Source organism: Scaptodrosophila lebanonensis, unplaced genomic scaffold, assembly GCF_003285725.1.
Source record: "Scaptodrosophila lebanonensis strain 11010-0011.00,11010-0021.00 unplaced genomic scaffold, SlebRS2 tig00000118-arrow-arrow-pilon, whole genome shotgun sequence".
NCBI classification, from domain to species: domain Eukaryota; kingdom Metazoa; phylum Arthropoda; class Insecta; order Diptera; family Drosophilidae; genus Scaptodrosophila; species Scaptodrosophila lebanonensis.
Window position 1 is genome coordinate 1,829,489 of NW_022060578.1, and position 17,097 is coordinate 1,846,585.

Below are 17,097 nucleotides of genomic sequence, written 5' to 3' on the forward strand. Positions count from 1 at the left end.
AGTGAAGTGTGCGAAGCACACGAATGTGTTGCCATTTTCCTTTTCTCTAAATATATATTTTACGCAGATAGCCAAAAAATCGAATCGAGAAAAATCACATACCAGCGATATGAAAACTCGGAAAAGCAGAAAGCTTACCTCTATGCATGTGTTTGTTGAATGCTCCGATAGCTTCATACCCTTTCAAAATAATCCGCCATTCATTAATAAGAGCAGGGGAGTTTAGCTTTGTAAGAGGTGCTGAGGTATATGCAAATTGTGATGCACATTCATTCCGAAAGCTAAACGTCGCATACAATTGTGTCGCTCGTTATGTTTTCGATCTAAGACGCTTTGATCATGTTCCCAGCTATGCGTATTGACTTTTCGACTTAAGTCTTATGTCTTGGATCTTTAGGGTTCTATCATTTTTACAAAAATTGATAAACACTAAGGAGCCAGCATACTTGTATCAAAGGAATATGTATGTTGTTCGCATTTGTAACAAACTGCGAATAAACATAAACAAAATATCGGAAACGCTACACCATTCGATGTAATCTAAAAAAATATTTACTACATTTGCATTACTAAACTGATTCATAACTATTCATTTATTACTGTAAGACTATCATATAAATAATTTAGTATTATGAAAATCCAAATGTGTTTAGAATATTATCTTTTTATTTATTGTTTTTATTATTATTATTTTCTTTTTCTTTTACATTAATTCATTTTTTAATTTTTTAATATAAGTTTGAACAAAAACAAACAAACAAACTCTGTTTAACGACTGAGCTTTAACATGTAAATAGCTCCACTTGTTGCACTAGGAAGTAATTACCAATAAATAAATAAAACCAGATTTCGAAACCTTCTACTACTACATCGTAAAACAAAATTTCTATAAGCACATGAAAAGTTGTTTACGAATATTGAATAGTGTATAAAGAAGCCGAGACCGTACGACATACTCGTTCAACATTTCACAACTACTCGTTCAGCCCGTAAATGTAGGGTATAAAAAATGATGGGTGTGTGGTCGTGCATTGGTTGACGCCAAAGACATTTGGCGTCAGCTTTACGAGCGCGAAAAGGTAAAGTTACAACAACAACAAACAGTTACGAACCATGCAAACAAACTGTGATACGCACATATGGCAAGTGGGGCACCAAAGGCCGGAAAAAATAGCTACGATCTACAATATCAGCACAAACTAACTGACAGATGCGTTGAGAGCAAAATGCACCCCAATCGAATCAACGTATAGCCCGGATAGCAGGCTGTAGTTTAAAACACTACTATTGGATATGTGTGCGGAATACGAATCTTATTAAATGCAGACGGTTTTAAGGAAAAAAAACATAATCAACCACAATCAAAATCGTCAAATTTTATTTGCGTGCATAACTAAACTCCTTGATAATGCAGAAGACATCAGCTAGTACCTTGCGGGCATTTAAAGTTCAATCCATGATAAACGAAAGTTAACCAAAAATGGATTTAATTAAAGAAATGCTACGCCCTTGTGGGTTCGTATTTACGGGTATCGATAAAATTAAAAGACTGCTAGAGTGGAGCGGACACGACCCTTAAATACCCCATCTCACTCCTACAAAAAACAAGGAAGAATGCTACAATAGAGCCAGCCCGACAGTGGAATACCCTGTTTCCAAAAAAATCGCCGCTGTGCTACTAAACAAGAATAAGAAGAAGAAGAGCGACCTAGATGCAATTTGAGAGCGTAGAACTGGATTCAAATCGATTTGCTAATATCTTTTCATTGAATTTACCGATATCTAATTTCATAGATATATTGATCAAGAATTGTATATAGATTACGTATGTTTTAATTGTGGACAATATTAACGATTTTCTGAAGCGGTAAAAGGGGCGGGATTATCAAGAAAATAAAATAGACTCGTGTCGCCTAGGGACTATCAGAGGCTAGATAACTAAGTTTGCTTGATATGAGCTAAACCATTTCCAAAATCCAGGCGTTCATCCTGACAGACAGACAAACAGAAAGACCTTTCCGGTACAGGGTACAACAGTGTTATCGAGGATGGACTGATAAATAAAATATACAGATTTCATCGATTCATTAAATCTGCAATCAGAGAAAAAATCACGAATTAAATACAAACATACTTTAGGTATGTATCTACAAGTATACCAAATAGTGACCAGTAACCAACATCAAAAGCCAGACCAAACCATATTGATTTTTGATTTGTTATAATTTTTTTTAAAGACGTGTATTTGGTTCACACCAGAAAATGCCCTTTTATTTTATTTTTTAAATACATGTTCTGTTATGGTTTCTTAGTCTAGTCCCAAACATAGATTGTATAGAAGTTGAGCGCTCAAAATTTCTTTTTATGACACCATTGTGTAGAAATTGACTTGGGCATTCCGGACCTCGGTAACGAAAAGACTACGAGACTACGGGCTTAAGATTTCCTGTTTTATTTACATATGTTGTTGTTTATGTTTTCATTTCATTTTGGTATTGTACTATGTTTGTGTAGTTCGTTATAGAATCTAGTGAGATTAGGCGACTTTTCTATCCATGTTCCGTTTAATATTGGATTAAAACTTAAAACCTTCATCCGTTTTCACATGCGTGCGCAAACACGCACACATAACCCTGAAAGGAGCGCATTTCTCGTTCAACTGAAGGAGCTATCATAATATATTTATATATATATGTATGTATATTTATATGTACATGTTATACGTATGTACACGTACTTACATACCTAGATGCAAAGCACATATTGGCAAGTAAATATAGCTGCCGTTGCATAGATAACGTTAACGCCGCCAAACTTTTTCCGCATGCGACCTGAACACACACACATACACATACATGGAGAATGTCTTTGTGTGTGTGTGGGTGTGTTTGTCTGCGATGCTTATGTATTTCGAAAAGACATATAGACAACGAACACACTGCACTAATAAAACCCAAGCCAAATAATATTGAAAATGCAAAATTTCTAAGTAAACACAGCTCGCAGCTGCGTTTGTGTGTGTGTGTGTTTAGTAAACTAGTTTTTTAACACAACATTTCTAACTGAAATGATAAATTAACCGTCGAATTTAAGCTGCAGGTTGACCTGAACAAAACGGCATTGCTTGGTAATTCGCATTGGACATTATCACACTAATGGCATCGGCAGTGACAGCAATCAAGTGACCCCCATTTTATGGGTCCTGGTAATTTACAGAGTGTCGCAGTTAGTCGCGATGTGGATGTGGATGTGTGATGTTATAATTGCAATAACAGTCGCCGCTTACACCTCCTCAGCCAAGGCAAGCGCAATAAAAGCAATTTATTGCCTACTTTTGGGCTACTTTTGAGTGCCAGCACGAATCTTGTTTTTTTAATAACAGTGTTCAGAGACTTTAAGAGCAGTCTGGACTGTAAAGGACAACTGTTAAATTTAATAAGACAACATAAAAGAAAAACATACAAAGGCAAAGATACTTGATACTCCAATCCCAATTTATAAATTTTCTGTTCCGATTTCGGTCCGCCTACAAACTAGAAACGACTCCCGCTATTTACAAATATTTATAAGATCAAGAAGTTTCCGATCTAATAAATGGTTTCAAAAATGAAAAAATATATATATTTTACATATTTCATTAAGCAAAGGATTACGTTCGTCCTCCGAAATTCTACAGAATGAATTCTTGCAGTTTTTACATAATTTGAAGCTTGTCGAACATTAAATTAAATATAAACCATTGCTGAGATTGGCTACCGAAGGAATTTAGAATATATGTAAAGGTTTCTATTGCGATCGTAATATGGCAGTACAAATTGTCAGCAGGCAAACTACATTTAATGTAATAGCTAAGGTACATTTGAAATTCTCCAGTCGACGTTAAATTGTATTGAAGGTTACCATTCCGTTTTTGCTCAAATTAGTTTTAAAGCAAAAAATAGACATGACTTTCTGGATTGACAGCCACACAACACCTTCGAGACTGAGGGGTCGACTTCCATTGCCAAAACCAGTTCCCCTCTGCGTCCGGTTCTCACACATGGTATCCAGTGATATTAGAGGCGACCGCCCAATCTGAGCTGCCACTTGGCGTTATCCTTGGAGACTTTCAAATTTAAAAGTACGAGAGCAACATCTTACTTTTTCTTTGCCTTCTGGAGCCATGCAGTGGGCTCCGCTTTATAAAGGAGATGGGCAAGACGTATTCGGCCAGGAGTCTCGATCCACGCATATCGATACGCTCACGAAGCAGCCACAGCAAAACAGCTATTCGAACAACTTTAAGGCTTCGAACTCAACTCCAACTGTTTGCGTTTTTGTGGACCATCTAAAAGAGTGATTTGCATTAATCCTGAATTTAAATAGATCCAAAAACATATGAATTTCTATATTTAACTAACAAATTGATATTCAACTAAGGCAATATAAAACGCTGTCTACTTAGATGCACTTTGCATTAATTACTTTATAGGCCAAAGGATAAGAAACTGATGAAGAAATATTTGTTTAAATGATTTGAATGTTTAGTACAGTACTCTTTCGTTGCACTATGAGTTAAAAAATTAATTAATTCACAATTTTTCTAAATTAACTGTTAGCTGGCTTTAAAACGGTGCACAACCCAACCAGGTTAAGGTGTTCCGACTTCCAATTAATATTGTTTATTTTCGACAAAAGGCAAGCCCTTTTAAACTTGGCCAACAATTGTTTTGGCGCTGGCTTGCCTTTGGCAGAGTTCTAAGGGCGCAGTTGCATTGTTAACAATAAAAGATGTAAATCGCGCCCTGAAGTGAAAATATTTAATTGCTCGGCTTGCATTTTGGGGCGTGTGGAGTAGGTCATATTAACAAATGGCGGCGTAATTAAAGGACTTTTTTGTCAACACGAGTAATTGTATGTAAACTTGTATTGTCTACATTTTTTATGTTCGTAATATGTAATCCAATCGTATTAGTTACGAAAATGTAAAATGTGTATGAATGGTGTGAACAATTTACAAGAATCATTTTTTTCCTGGATGTTGAAGCGGATTAGGAAATAAGTGACTTCTCTTTACTTCTGGAATTCTACGAAATTTTAACATACGCGACATGAAAATTATTCTTGAATGAAGCCATTATCTTGAATACAAGAAATATCAATAAGTATTATTAATTAATTAATTTAATTTTATATACATATACATATAGCTTGTATTTGTTAGTGGATGCGCAGCTCACAGTGTGAGCCTCACACCCACACGCATAGTTAAATGTTAATAGAATGCTAAAATCTTTCTCTTACTCTGTTGAACTCAAATGAAATGTTAACACGCTACTCCTGCGTGTATGCCGCTGCTAAGAGAAAACTGTTATACACCATCCCTTGCTTAACATTGCTGTTACTCTCTTAAAATTGCATGCCGCACGCTTAGCATTCATAGCCTAGCGGTTGGCCTCCAATATTATTATACCCTTTACCCGAAGAGTACTTAGAAGGGGTATATCGCCTGGAGTTCCACCAGTTCCGCTGGGGTCTCCCTTTTTATTTGCTTTGGCTACATACCTTGCATCCAGATTGCTAGATCGCCTTCTCCTCTTGGTTGGGATCGATTCAGGCTCCCTCGTGGTCTGTGATTCTTCTGTTACTACCTACCACAGCCTATACCTACCTATTGGGCCCCCACTTGTCGTTGTACACACTGTAAAAGCCAAGCGTATTGTGGATCTACATTCTCACCGCAACTTCCCACACCATATGTCGTGGCTCCTTAATCATCAGTCTTACAAACATTTATAAAGAGATTCGGAATGCATTTCTCGCCGAGAGTACAGAGTCACTATTTGAGTGTAAAAGTTTGTATGAAATGTTCAAATTTCACAGTCACTATGAGAAGTTAATTAGTTAATTTATAATATAATAGCGTTACAAAATCAAGTAATTTGAAATTGTGGGAGTTGCAGTTTTTATTTTTTGGCTTATATGTATATGTAAAAAATATATTAATAATTAGCAATTTTTGAACTGGTTCGAAATTTGGGATCCATATCAAGTGCAATACTAAATCAATTTCTTGATTCTGTTTTATTTCTTCACTTTTTTATCTTTCGAAAATTAACTTTTAAGAAATTCTAAGCTTCTCTCTGTTACGTTTTTCTTTTTTTTATACCGGTAGATCTTTTGACGCCTCTGATCACACTTGGCTGTGACACGGGGAATAGCTAGCCGAAGGGCAAATAATATTCCCCCACCGGGTCGGAGGCGTTAATTAGATATTATTGTAATTTGATTAGATTTCTCCTTCTTAGTTGTTGACATAAATAAATAAGTAAAATTGTTTCTGAATTCCTGCATAGCTTTGCAGAATGGTATACAAATCCTAATAAATATGAGTACGGTACACCTTTTTAATATACTTACATACATGCGCCTAAAGTCGGTAAAAAAAAACCGTGTAAAAAATACATTGATCATATGTTATTTTAAATCGTGCTCAATATATAAACAATTTTAATTTCCAGCCCTGTTGAATCAAAACTGTCTAAAAAAGACCGTGTATAAACAGAATCAGGTGTATATTAAAAACATAATTCTAAAGTTTCAAATCTAAAGCAATAGTAGACAGACAGACAATACCAAGTTTGTTTATCCTATACTTTCTGAGATCCTTTCGTTCAAACAGACGGATAAAATTTAATAGAGTTGATAGAATTCTGATTCAAAATATATATACTTTGTGGGGTCTGCCATAACTCCTTATACCTTCTACATTTTTCACTTTGCACAAACCTAATATACTCTTGTACCTTTCAGGTAATGATTCCCAGGATTTTCAGTGAGACTCGTTGAATAGCAGCAAGACGTTAGACCAGATTGGCTTAGTAGTGGAATTATATTATTATATACGAAATTTAGATCTTTATACTTGTATTAAAATTTTATCAAAGAGCGGGAGCTAATAAGCCAATGTGTACTGTATGTTTTATGTTTCTAAACAAATTTTTCACAGTGATTGCACCATGTAAGTTGTTAGATTAAATGTTCAATAAATTAAACTGCGTGATTTAAGATTTTGAGTGATAGAAGAATATTTTGCATTTTATACCGTCTAGCCAGACATTGTCTAATGCTTGAGCAATGTCTAGACAAACAGAATAGTATTAGGATTTGTTAACCATTGTGGCCCCCTGAATATAAATTCTAAAATGATGTGTTTCAATGCTTTTCAATATACAAATCGATCATCTCGAGATTAGTTATAATATTAGTAGTGTAGTATTAGTACAAGTAGTGTAGTGCTCATACAATCCGCTTATGCTATTGCCACTACATAGGCTGCCCTCCATGGGTTCAACATTTTGTTACATATTTATATGTATCTATGTACATAATAAAATTAAATTTAATTTAATATCTAACGATCGTTCCCCACCATTCTTTCTTCATTTTTGGCGAGCAAAGTTCACACACACACATGCAAAAACACTTTAGAGGACCCCTTCCTATTGGAGCAATTTAATTAATCAGCCCAAAATATGAAATAAAGCAAAAGTTTCGCAACACAAACACGCCCACATGCGAGTTGAGAAATTTGCACAGTTATAACGCTTGACATACATGTGTGTGCACACACACATACACACATATGTATGTTGTGTGCTGGTGTGACGCCTAGAAGTAGGCAACACTAAAATGTAAAGAGCAGCAGCAGCAATAAGATTACTTAATTGATTTAAATTTGCTTGTGTAGTGGCACGCGGGGTGGCAAAGGGGACAGCTTCTGCCTGCGATAATAAAGTTGTTGACAAGCTCTTGGCAAAAGAAGCAGCAAACAATAACAATAACAACAACAAGGTGTTACCGCCGCAACTGCCTCACACGAGGATGAAGCATGTGGAGCTGAGAGTACATAAGTACATGAAACGGGAAACAGAAGGCAGCGCCTTCAAGTAGGCACAAAGGTTGGCAGTGCAGCACAGTGCAACGTGTCTGTTTATACCCCATATCTGAAAAATATGCAACGCTCCCTAGTCATTGGAAAAGATCTAGGCGTATCCGTATTTAATCTAAGAACCTAATAATATTGTAAATATTCCATTGTAAGTATATATACTTACATAGATCGAAGTGTGTCCTATAGATATATAAATATAAACATTTAAATCATTTAAAATATAAACAATTTTTGTATTCTCTTTAATCTTTACCTAGCTTAAGCTGACATATTGGAAGCAGAATACTAGTTTAATAATAAGTAAATAATTTTTTATAAAAAAAAAAGAATAAAACAAAATATAAAAAGACCCCATATTTGTACGAGTATTTCCTCCTCTTTCATAATTTCTTTTATATTACAATAACAGCTTATTTTACTAGATTTCTACACCACATAGTCAGCAGCAAGTCCAATAATTCAAATAATAATAAAACAAGAAAGGAATGCTAAAGTCGAGCAGACTCAACTCTAAATACCCTGTACCACCCCACAAAAAAAATTTTTTTTTTTAATTTAATTAATTAATTAAATTAAATATATGTAAAATATTCCATACTTGTATGTATGCATTACATAATTATGTATGTCAAAGCAGCAACAAATACAGCTGCTATATGGCTATAACTTTCTTTTTAAGGTTGATTAAATATAATAATAAATCTAAATCTAATCTAAATCTGGTAATCATAATAAATCTAGATATAACACGGATATATATTCACTAACTGGATGTGACTACCAAATTTTAGTTCAAAATTCCAAGTTCAAATTCCAGCCACATAGCTGCCTTGCTGTTCAACGTTTTTATACTCTGTATATGAAATGTACAAGAGTATATTAGGTTTGCGGGAGCTGAAAAATGTAACAGGCAGAAGGAGGCGTGGCAGACCCCACAAAGTATATATATTCTTGATCAGCATGACGAGACGAGTCGATCTAGCCCTGTCTGTCCGTCTGTCCGTCCGTATGAACACCTGGATCTCAGAGACTATAAGAGATAGAGACACCAAAGCTTACAAGTAGTACGGGTAATACAATACCATAGGGGCTGCTTTTGTAAATTCAACAAGAGAGAACGCTACAGTCGAGCAAGCCCGACAGTGTAATACCCTGTACCCAGGTGAACTTCCGTCACTGAGTTATATGAGAGAATTTGTTTCGCTAATAACTTTTCTTAGAATTGACCGAATTGGATCAAATTTAAACCAAAAGTAGATAACTGTATATAAATTGCAAAGTTTGGCTTATGTAGCTTTTGAGATGTGGACAGTATTGACGAAATTCTGTAGCGGTGGAATGGGTGGGGGGGGGGGGAATTCCCAAAAATAAAATATATATACAAACTCGTATAGAATACACACATAACGCATCTTTGTGGAAAATTTGGTGTCTCTATCTCTTATAGTCTCTGAGATCCAGGTGTTCATACGGACGGACAGACGGACAGACAGACAGGGCTAGATCGACTCGTCTTGTCACGCTGATCAATAATATATATACTTTGTGGGGTCTGCCACGTCTCCTTCTGCCTGTTACATTTTTCAGCTCCCGCAAACCTAATATACTCTTGTACATTTCATGTACAGAGTATAAAAAGGGTGCACATATCTCGTAAACTATAATTCCTTTGAGCGTAAGATTTTTGTACTCTTATTCTTTCTCTGGGAAATTTACTATTATTCATATAACCGATTTTTTGATTTTTGCAAGCTGTTTCGGCTTAAAGCATCCTTAGTGCTGGCGTTTTGAATTTAATTATATCGCATACCTAAAAATCTGTGAATAAAATAAAATTTATCTTTGCCTTTTGCTAAGATTTTAAATAAGGTTTGAAAGTATCTGTACCTGTGGGAGAGAAATATGCAAATGGGTTAAGATCCTTATCAACGAAATTCTCAAACCAATTTAATAAGCTAATATAGACAGTATTCCGTCGCAGCACTCCTCATAACACAGCCTGACATCGCGATCATGCACAGCAGTCTCTCAGTATAATCTACTGATGCCCTGAATTATACAGTCTCTCCAAAGTGGCATGCAGCCATATTAAAATTAGCAGGAGCCAACAAATTGAGTTTCCCCGCCGTTTATTCCTTTTATTTAAAAGTCTACAATTATTTTTGATTTGTTAGATTGTAACACCCATAAGGAAGCTTCGTAGATCACATACTATATGATTGGTATTTACATTTATGATCTTCATGACGAGACGAATCCAATTCGCGATGTTCATCTTCTATATACATAAGTATGCCACAGATATGATTTAAGAATTAAATTCATCGGCAACTAATGGTGGCCACGGATTACCAAATGTAAAATAAGTGAAAATATTGTCTTTTGCATACTTAGATCGTATGGACATGGGTATACTTAGTAGTTCATGTTCATTGAGTCCACATTATTTGCGGCAAAACACATAAACCCTTATTTGTTGCCCTAACTAAAGCCCCAAATCCATACAAAGAACGATATCTCTAAAACAATACCAATTCATCGATGTTTTTGATTTTGAAAATATTTTGATAGAAATCAACTTAAATAGTAGCCGGTGTCACAAAAACGAGCTGAAAACTAAATTAAAATGAACCCAAACAACAGGGTTGAGAGCTTTTGAACCAGATTATTTCCAGATTGATGCTTTCCGAACTCCCAAGATTGGCAGACAAGACAGTTACAAATTGTATATATTTAGCTGCCATCGATATCACTCACATTTGGCATCCTGTATTGGTACTTCAACTTATTGAAGACCATTAAGTCAGGAAATCATCATCTGAAAAATATCTCACTATAAACTCACGTTTCACCCATAAACATTCATTGGCTTTGGCGACACAATCTTCTTTTATTTCGGGTTTTTATTTTTATTAAAAATGTAAATCTGAAAATGCAGAAATCCAAAGTTTTCTAGACTTTTCGTGATGTTTACATTTTCGTCATTTTTCAGCTTAATTTTGGATTACAAATATTATTTGCATTATCATAAATTTGTTATGTATGCGGTTTAGGTATGTATATATGTATGCGGATATATATTTTTTTTACTTTTATTTTTTTCATCACAAACCAAAATCAAGCAAACTAATCAGAGTGTAGTATAAATGTATGTATATGTATATCTATCGCATACAATTAAGTTCAAGCACATAGAGCAGAGGTTTTCGTGGCTAAACACAACATATAATTTGGGTTACGTTGATTGTGTGGTGACTGCTACAATGATTTCAATTTTCGCTTAACATGCTGTCTTTATAGATTTCTAGGTGCTTTTCTTGCCGTTCAGACAGGCCACGTTCACAACTTGTCCGCCGTCTTTAAACATTAAGCAAATTGCAAGGAAATGTATTCATAAAAAAATTGTATTTTGAGAAACTTATGAAACCTTTAAAAGATTAACAAATATAGTGATCTGTCTGAACCGCAATTAAGCAATATTATGTGGATTTGATTACGTTGCACAAAGTTTTCACATAATACATACAAACAATAATACTTACTAGTGCTTTTTAGGTTGTATATTTGTATACAGGTGTATTTTCTAAGCATATCCAAATATGTTTGTATAAATTTCTATCGAGCAAGCAAATGTTTTCTATCATTTTTCACATCTTAATCAAATTTCAAGAGCTTTTTACGCGTATTTAATTTTTTGTTTGCTGTTATTCGGTTTTATAACGCTTTTGGTTTTAGCCACGGTCGCATCAACAACATGCAGTAATGATGACAGAAGCCATTAATTGTAATTGTTGTTAATTAAATGATGTTTAACACACATCCCCATGATCAATCTGCTCATTGTAACTTTTACTGCTGTTGTTGCTTACTGCTCCTCATCGCCTAGCTCGTGTTTGATTTTTGAGAAATCAAAAGTCTCGCCTGTGCCACGCTTGAAAATGTTCAAAACATCCAGACATGTGGTCTCAAAATGCGTAGTAGCATCATAAGATTCGGAAATAAAAATTTGCGAATCAGCTCCATCATCAATGGGTTCCAAATAATCGGAAATGGTGACAAACTTTTGTGCAATAGGCTCGAGCAAGTCCAATCCGGGCTTAATTTCGATTTCCGGATTCTCAGTTTCCACAGTTGTCGAAACCATGCCAACAAACCATCCCTTGGAGGCGACTTGATGAGTAGAACTGACAAGGGATACATAGATATCGGATTTCCGACCAACTTGCTTCTGTGGAATGATAATTTGAGTGGAGAGAGCATCCTTAGTGCTGGCTATTGGATGATCCAAAATACAAATGCAACGAATGACCTTGCCGCGCTTGCGCACCTGAAAAAAAAACCAATTATAGTAATATTTTATCAAGGCACAGCTCTCGTTTAATGTATATTTTACTTACCTTATCGGTCACATAGCTGGGGTCGCAATAGACCTGCTTGCATTTGGCGATTTCATCGCCGGAGCGCACGCCTACCACTTTTCCGCCCTCGCCGAGTACAATCTCATCAATGGGCTTATCCAGCATATATGTGCCACCATAAATAGCTGACAATCGTGCAAAACCTTGTGGCAGTTCGCCAAGGCCGTACATCGGATACAGGTAAGGCGATTTTCCATATCTTGCCAGTGAATCAGAATACAATTTGATGCGTCGTATTGTATTAACAGCCGGCTCGTTCAAGTACTCATCGTCTCGGAATAGCGCCAGCGCATGGCCTGTAAAGTCTTGCGTATTCTTGTCCAGACCGAACTTATCGTATAGTCCTTGCATATTCGATTTGGTTGGATCGAAATCTTTCCAAGTCTTGGGATCATCCTCTCTAAAGTCCTGCACATAAATAAGGAAGTTACGAAAGCGTCTCTTCTCGAACATGCCTGTGAACAGAAAGTAAGATGGTTAATGTTAATAAAGTGGTATCGCCCTTTCCAGGAAAAGGAGAACCTACAGACACATCATCCACATACATACATATGTATCTATTCAGTAACTGAAGTGCGTCAGAATGGATTGCAGTCAAATTTTGCATTATTTAATTTATGCCTGCAAATATAACCACTAACAGGGAGCACCACCTTAAATATGAATTCGAAAAGGCACCCTCGCTCCACCATGACGTCATTTCGCCACATACTCTGTATAAAATGGTTCAACATGAAAGTTAAAGTGAAAGGGTTCATTGGCTGTACAGCACGTTCGCTTTTATGGCCAGCAAATAAAGTTGGCAACGAATAACGCTACCAAAAATTTAAAAGTAAAATTTTTGCTGTTAGCCAAGCATTAATCATAAATAGAACGTAAATCGAAGAGGTAGAGCAAATGAAAATCGCAATTGCTTAAACAATGACTAGTTAAATACCGACATGAAAAATGAATCAGAGCGCCAGTTAATTTCTTTAAATATGCAGCGTTGCCACCTAATGCAATGACAAATAGTTGTTTATTGTGCTGTAAATAAGGTTAAAACAGTTTAAACTTTTGTAATCTTTCCAAGCGTTCATTGAACCCGCTACTATCGTTATAGGCACTGCATCAAGGATAGCTGATCGCAAGGCAGTCAGTCTATCAAAAGAACCTGGGTACGCAACCACATAAACTGACGGCGCTTTCCACTTACACAAATTGTTATAGGGTGTTTTTTTTTACTACATTTATAGATTTACAATGAAGCTTATTTTAATGTTGGTTGGTCCGCCTAACGAAACATAAAGTTCAGATAAAATTCGGAAATATTTACTATAGCTAGCCTAGGATTTTGTAGTGGCTAATACACTGTACTGATGGTTTCCATATTGACTGTTGCTGAGGAGTTGCCATTTTAAAAAGCACCCTATAAGAATGCCCAGCAAATACGTGTCACAGTGGCAACAACAACATCGGCAGCCAACAACGAGAACGAGTCTCGCCGACTGTGTAAAACCGAGACAAAGAAACATGGAGAAAAGCGAGAAATAGGGGATAAAGCAAGATTTGTATGTACAATACATACACACACACATGCATTTATACATATGTATACATACATTCATATGTATGAAAAGGCTGCCACTAAAGTTGTTCCCAGATTGCAAGTTTTTATTAAGCTTTCCCTAATACACCTGCAAATTTGGTTTACTCACCCATGAGATCAGATGCCAGTGCTTCCTTTTGGTCAACCGGCACTTTGGCAATTTTTCCACCCTTATAGACGTAACTGCCCTCAATCGACTTGAACTCCAAATAACGGGTGACGCCCGTGTGTATCAGCAGTTTCACCAACTGTCCATTAGCCATCAAAAACTTGGGAATTAAGTCCACATTCCAATCGCGACCACGCCCGAATCTTTCACCTGGTGCTTCGAGTCCATAGCGCTGGAACAGCTCCTCCAGCGGTGTAATGGAGGCCGATTCACCGCCATAGTATTTATTGCGATCAATATGCAGAACTTTCTTGCCTGAAACAGACAGCATACCACTCAATATGCACTCCTTCAGGCCGGTGCCCAGCACAATTGCGTCGTATTCTTCATTCATTTTAAATTTGATTAATAAGCAGCTTCACTATTTTATTTGTTGTATTATAAATATTTCACGAATGCAATTGCGCGTATGCTTAATAATTGGCGTAATTTTGCCAACACACCGAAACCAATAGAAAATTCTACCTATTCTTCGCACTTTGCGCTAATTTTCACTCTGGCTTTGCCTTTGACTTTGTCATTATCGTATTCCTGCTTTGTCTTCTCATTCGCGCAGGGGCATTCGTAACTACGCCCAGGGATGCATAACTACATTGACCAGGGATGCTTAGCTACACAGGCCAGGGAGGCGATATGTCAGCTGCTGCACAATTTTTTTTTCGTATTAGTTGTAAAATTAAGATTTTGAAAAATACTGACAAAAAGTTAGTTGACGGTAAAAACATTCAAACTTTATTGCCTAGCGCTAATATGATATAGCGTTGAGATGCCTAAATAAATGGAGACGAGACACACATTGGTCGTTAAATCGAAATCTGTTTAATTACCCTACCCTCAGCTGTCATTGCCATAAATAGTTGGGTTACTCTATTCGTGGCTTGGACATATTACCAGATATGATGTGATATCAAAAAATTGCAAGTTTTTGGACAAATTTTAATAAATCAGAATAAACGATAGCCGAAATATTAAATATTATATTATTCGATATAAAAACGTTGAATAGAGTTGAATTGTGGGAAAAGCGAATGTAGTGTGACCATACAAATCTAGGTGCTGTCCACCTATTGCAAAATGTAGTTGCCGGATCAACTTGTGTTTACTTCTTTGTTGCCAAGTTGGCACTTTGTTATTTCTCACTTTAGTATTTTTCTGGCCTTTGCGTGGTTAACAAAACAATTGCAACGCGACATAAGATTGTTTTAGTTTGTAAGTGTTGTGCTAAAACACGTCACAGTGTATATGCTTTAATGCTGATTCAACAGTAAAGTGAATAATTCATGAAAACAGGTTAATATTACATTTTTATTAAGACATGAAATAAAGTCTAAAAGTGAGTGCATTTGAGGTATATACATATGTACTTATTTATCTATGTACATATGGTGCGAGAAGTGAGAAAACCTCTTGAAGAAAAATATCGCTGGTTAATTGAAAGTTGTATTGAATAAAATTAATAGCAATTGAAGAAAATAAAAATTCGTTTGCTTTGTTAAACGATGGTCGGATCCGTTAAAGATTGCAATTTCTAGTGTTCTGAGTTCGCAAAGATTTGTTGATCTTGTGGCCGCTACAAGTATATACACATGTATGGATGTATGCATATGAGTATGTACCTAAATAGATGCTTTATATTGCAACGCTTCTTTGTTGTTGCCATGGCCAGAATTGCCTAAATTTGGTTTACGTTTTCTATGTGTATATTAATAGCGTAGTATTGAATACGCATTCAAAAAACTGTGAAAATCTGTTACAAGAAGTGCGGCAAAATTTAGTTCAATATTTGTAATAACGTACAATATTTAAGTATCTTGAAAAGTACACCTCTTAATTGTTTACTGGGTAAGTAACAAACAAGTTTTTACTAAATTAACTTTTTTTTGCTTAAACGGAGTGAACAACAACATACATACATACATACGTCAACTGTCGGGTGAAAAAAAAACGATGAAAGAAATCTATACAAAGTCTAGTTAGTTCCAAAGAACCAGTTATGCTACAATCGCAGCCCGCAGCCCAGCACCGCACTAACTCCCCCCTAAAATCGCGGTTTACCTGTCTAGTTACAGAATCGCTAATCCCACACTCACACACACATCTACACTTCACAGCCGTTCGCCGGCATGAAAAGACAAGCACATCTGACTTCTTTTGCTGAGTATTGAAAATTAGAGGCTACGGAGGCTGGATATAAACAATTGTGTCCCAGTTATTATCAAGTATCCAGTACTCTCTACAAACGAAGGAACAAGTTAATTATTGTAATATAGTGTAATATAGTTTATTAATTGTGTGCTTATTTTACAATGTTGTTTAATATATACATTTATACATTCACTGTTAGGTATTTCTAAATGAACTCCGTTTGCTGTCCGCCTCTGGCGACCACACAAGCACAACTGAGTATATAGTAATTGATTGATATCGATAACGCAGTTATCGTAGTTCATCTTACGAGCTAGATCTACGAACTAGGTCATTAGTACAAATGAGAGAACTAGTAACTGCCACTTTGTTTACAACTCGGCCAACCTGACAAACAGATCGACCTCGATCTCGGTCAAAAACATACAGAAATTGTCTTATTTAATATTTGTGTCCAAGGTTTTAATCTGGCCGGTTCTAAAATTCCTTTATATGGTATTTGTGTTAATTGACAATTATCTATATCAGTAACTTCATATCTATCATTTTCAAAAACACGGCTTATCTTATATGGCCCGCGGTACTTTGGAGCGAACTTTTTGCATGTGCCTGTAGTTACATCAACGTTACGAATGGCTACGTAATCTCCACACTTATAACTTAACGGCGGCTTGTTTTTCAATACACTAATTTTTTCGTTCCTAACCTGTGACTGCGTTATTTTTCGACTAGCTTCTTGTCTTATTTCTTCGAGATTATTTTGATTATTTGTAGTAAATTTTTCCTCTAGATATTCCGATAAATCATCTATCATGGCGCCTCTCTGATTAACTCCGAATAAAAG

The 17,097-nt window shown here is 35.9% G+C and overlaps 2 protein-coding genes across 3 annotated transcripts in view; one reads left to right on the forward strand and one right to left on the reverse strand.

The window, feature by feature from the left end:
* Nucleotides 1-11,011: 11,011 nt before the first annotated feature.
* LOC115628547 (rab GDP dissociation inhibitor alpha) lies at nt 11,012-14,747 on the reverse strand. The gene is made up of 3 exons (XM_030524708.1): nt 14,049-14,747; nt 12,331-12,806; nt 11,012-12,260 (listed from the first exon to the last, which is right to left on the reverse strand). The coding sequence occupies exons 1-3, from the start codon at nt 14,440-14,442 to the stop codon at nt 11,799-11,801; spliced, it is 1,332 nt and encodes a 443-aa protein (XP_030380568.1). The 5' UTR covers nt 14,443-14,747; the 3' UTR covers nt 11,012-11,798.
* Nucleotides 14,748-15,378: 631 nt separating this feature from the next.
* Nucleotides 15,379-17,097, forward strand: part of LOC115628481 (probable phospholipid-transporting ATPase VA) — a 32,716-nt gene continuing 30,997 nt past the window's right edge. The window contains exon 1 of one of the 2 annotated variants that reach the window (XM_030524604.1): nt 15,379-15,950. The gene's annotated coding sequence lies outside the window, so the exon portion shown is untranslated. The remainder of the gene's footprint in view (nt 15,951-17,097) is intronic. The other variant, XM_030524605.1, reaches the window with a different exon arrangement.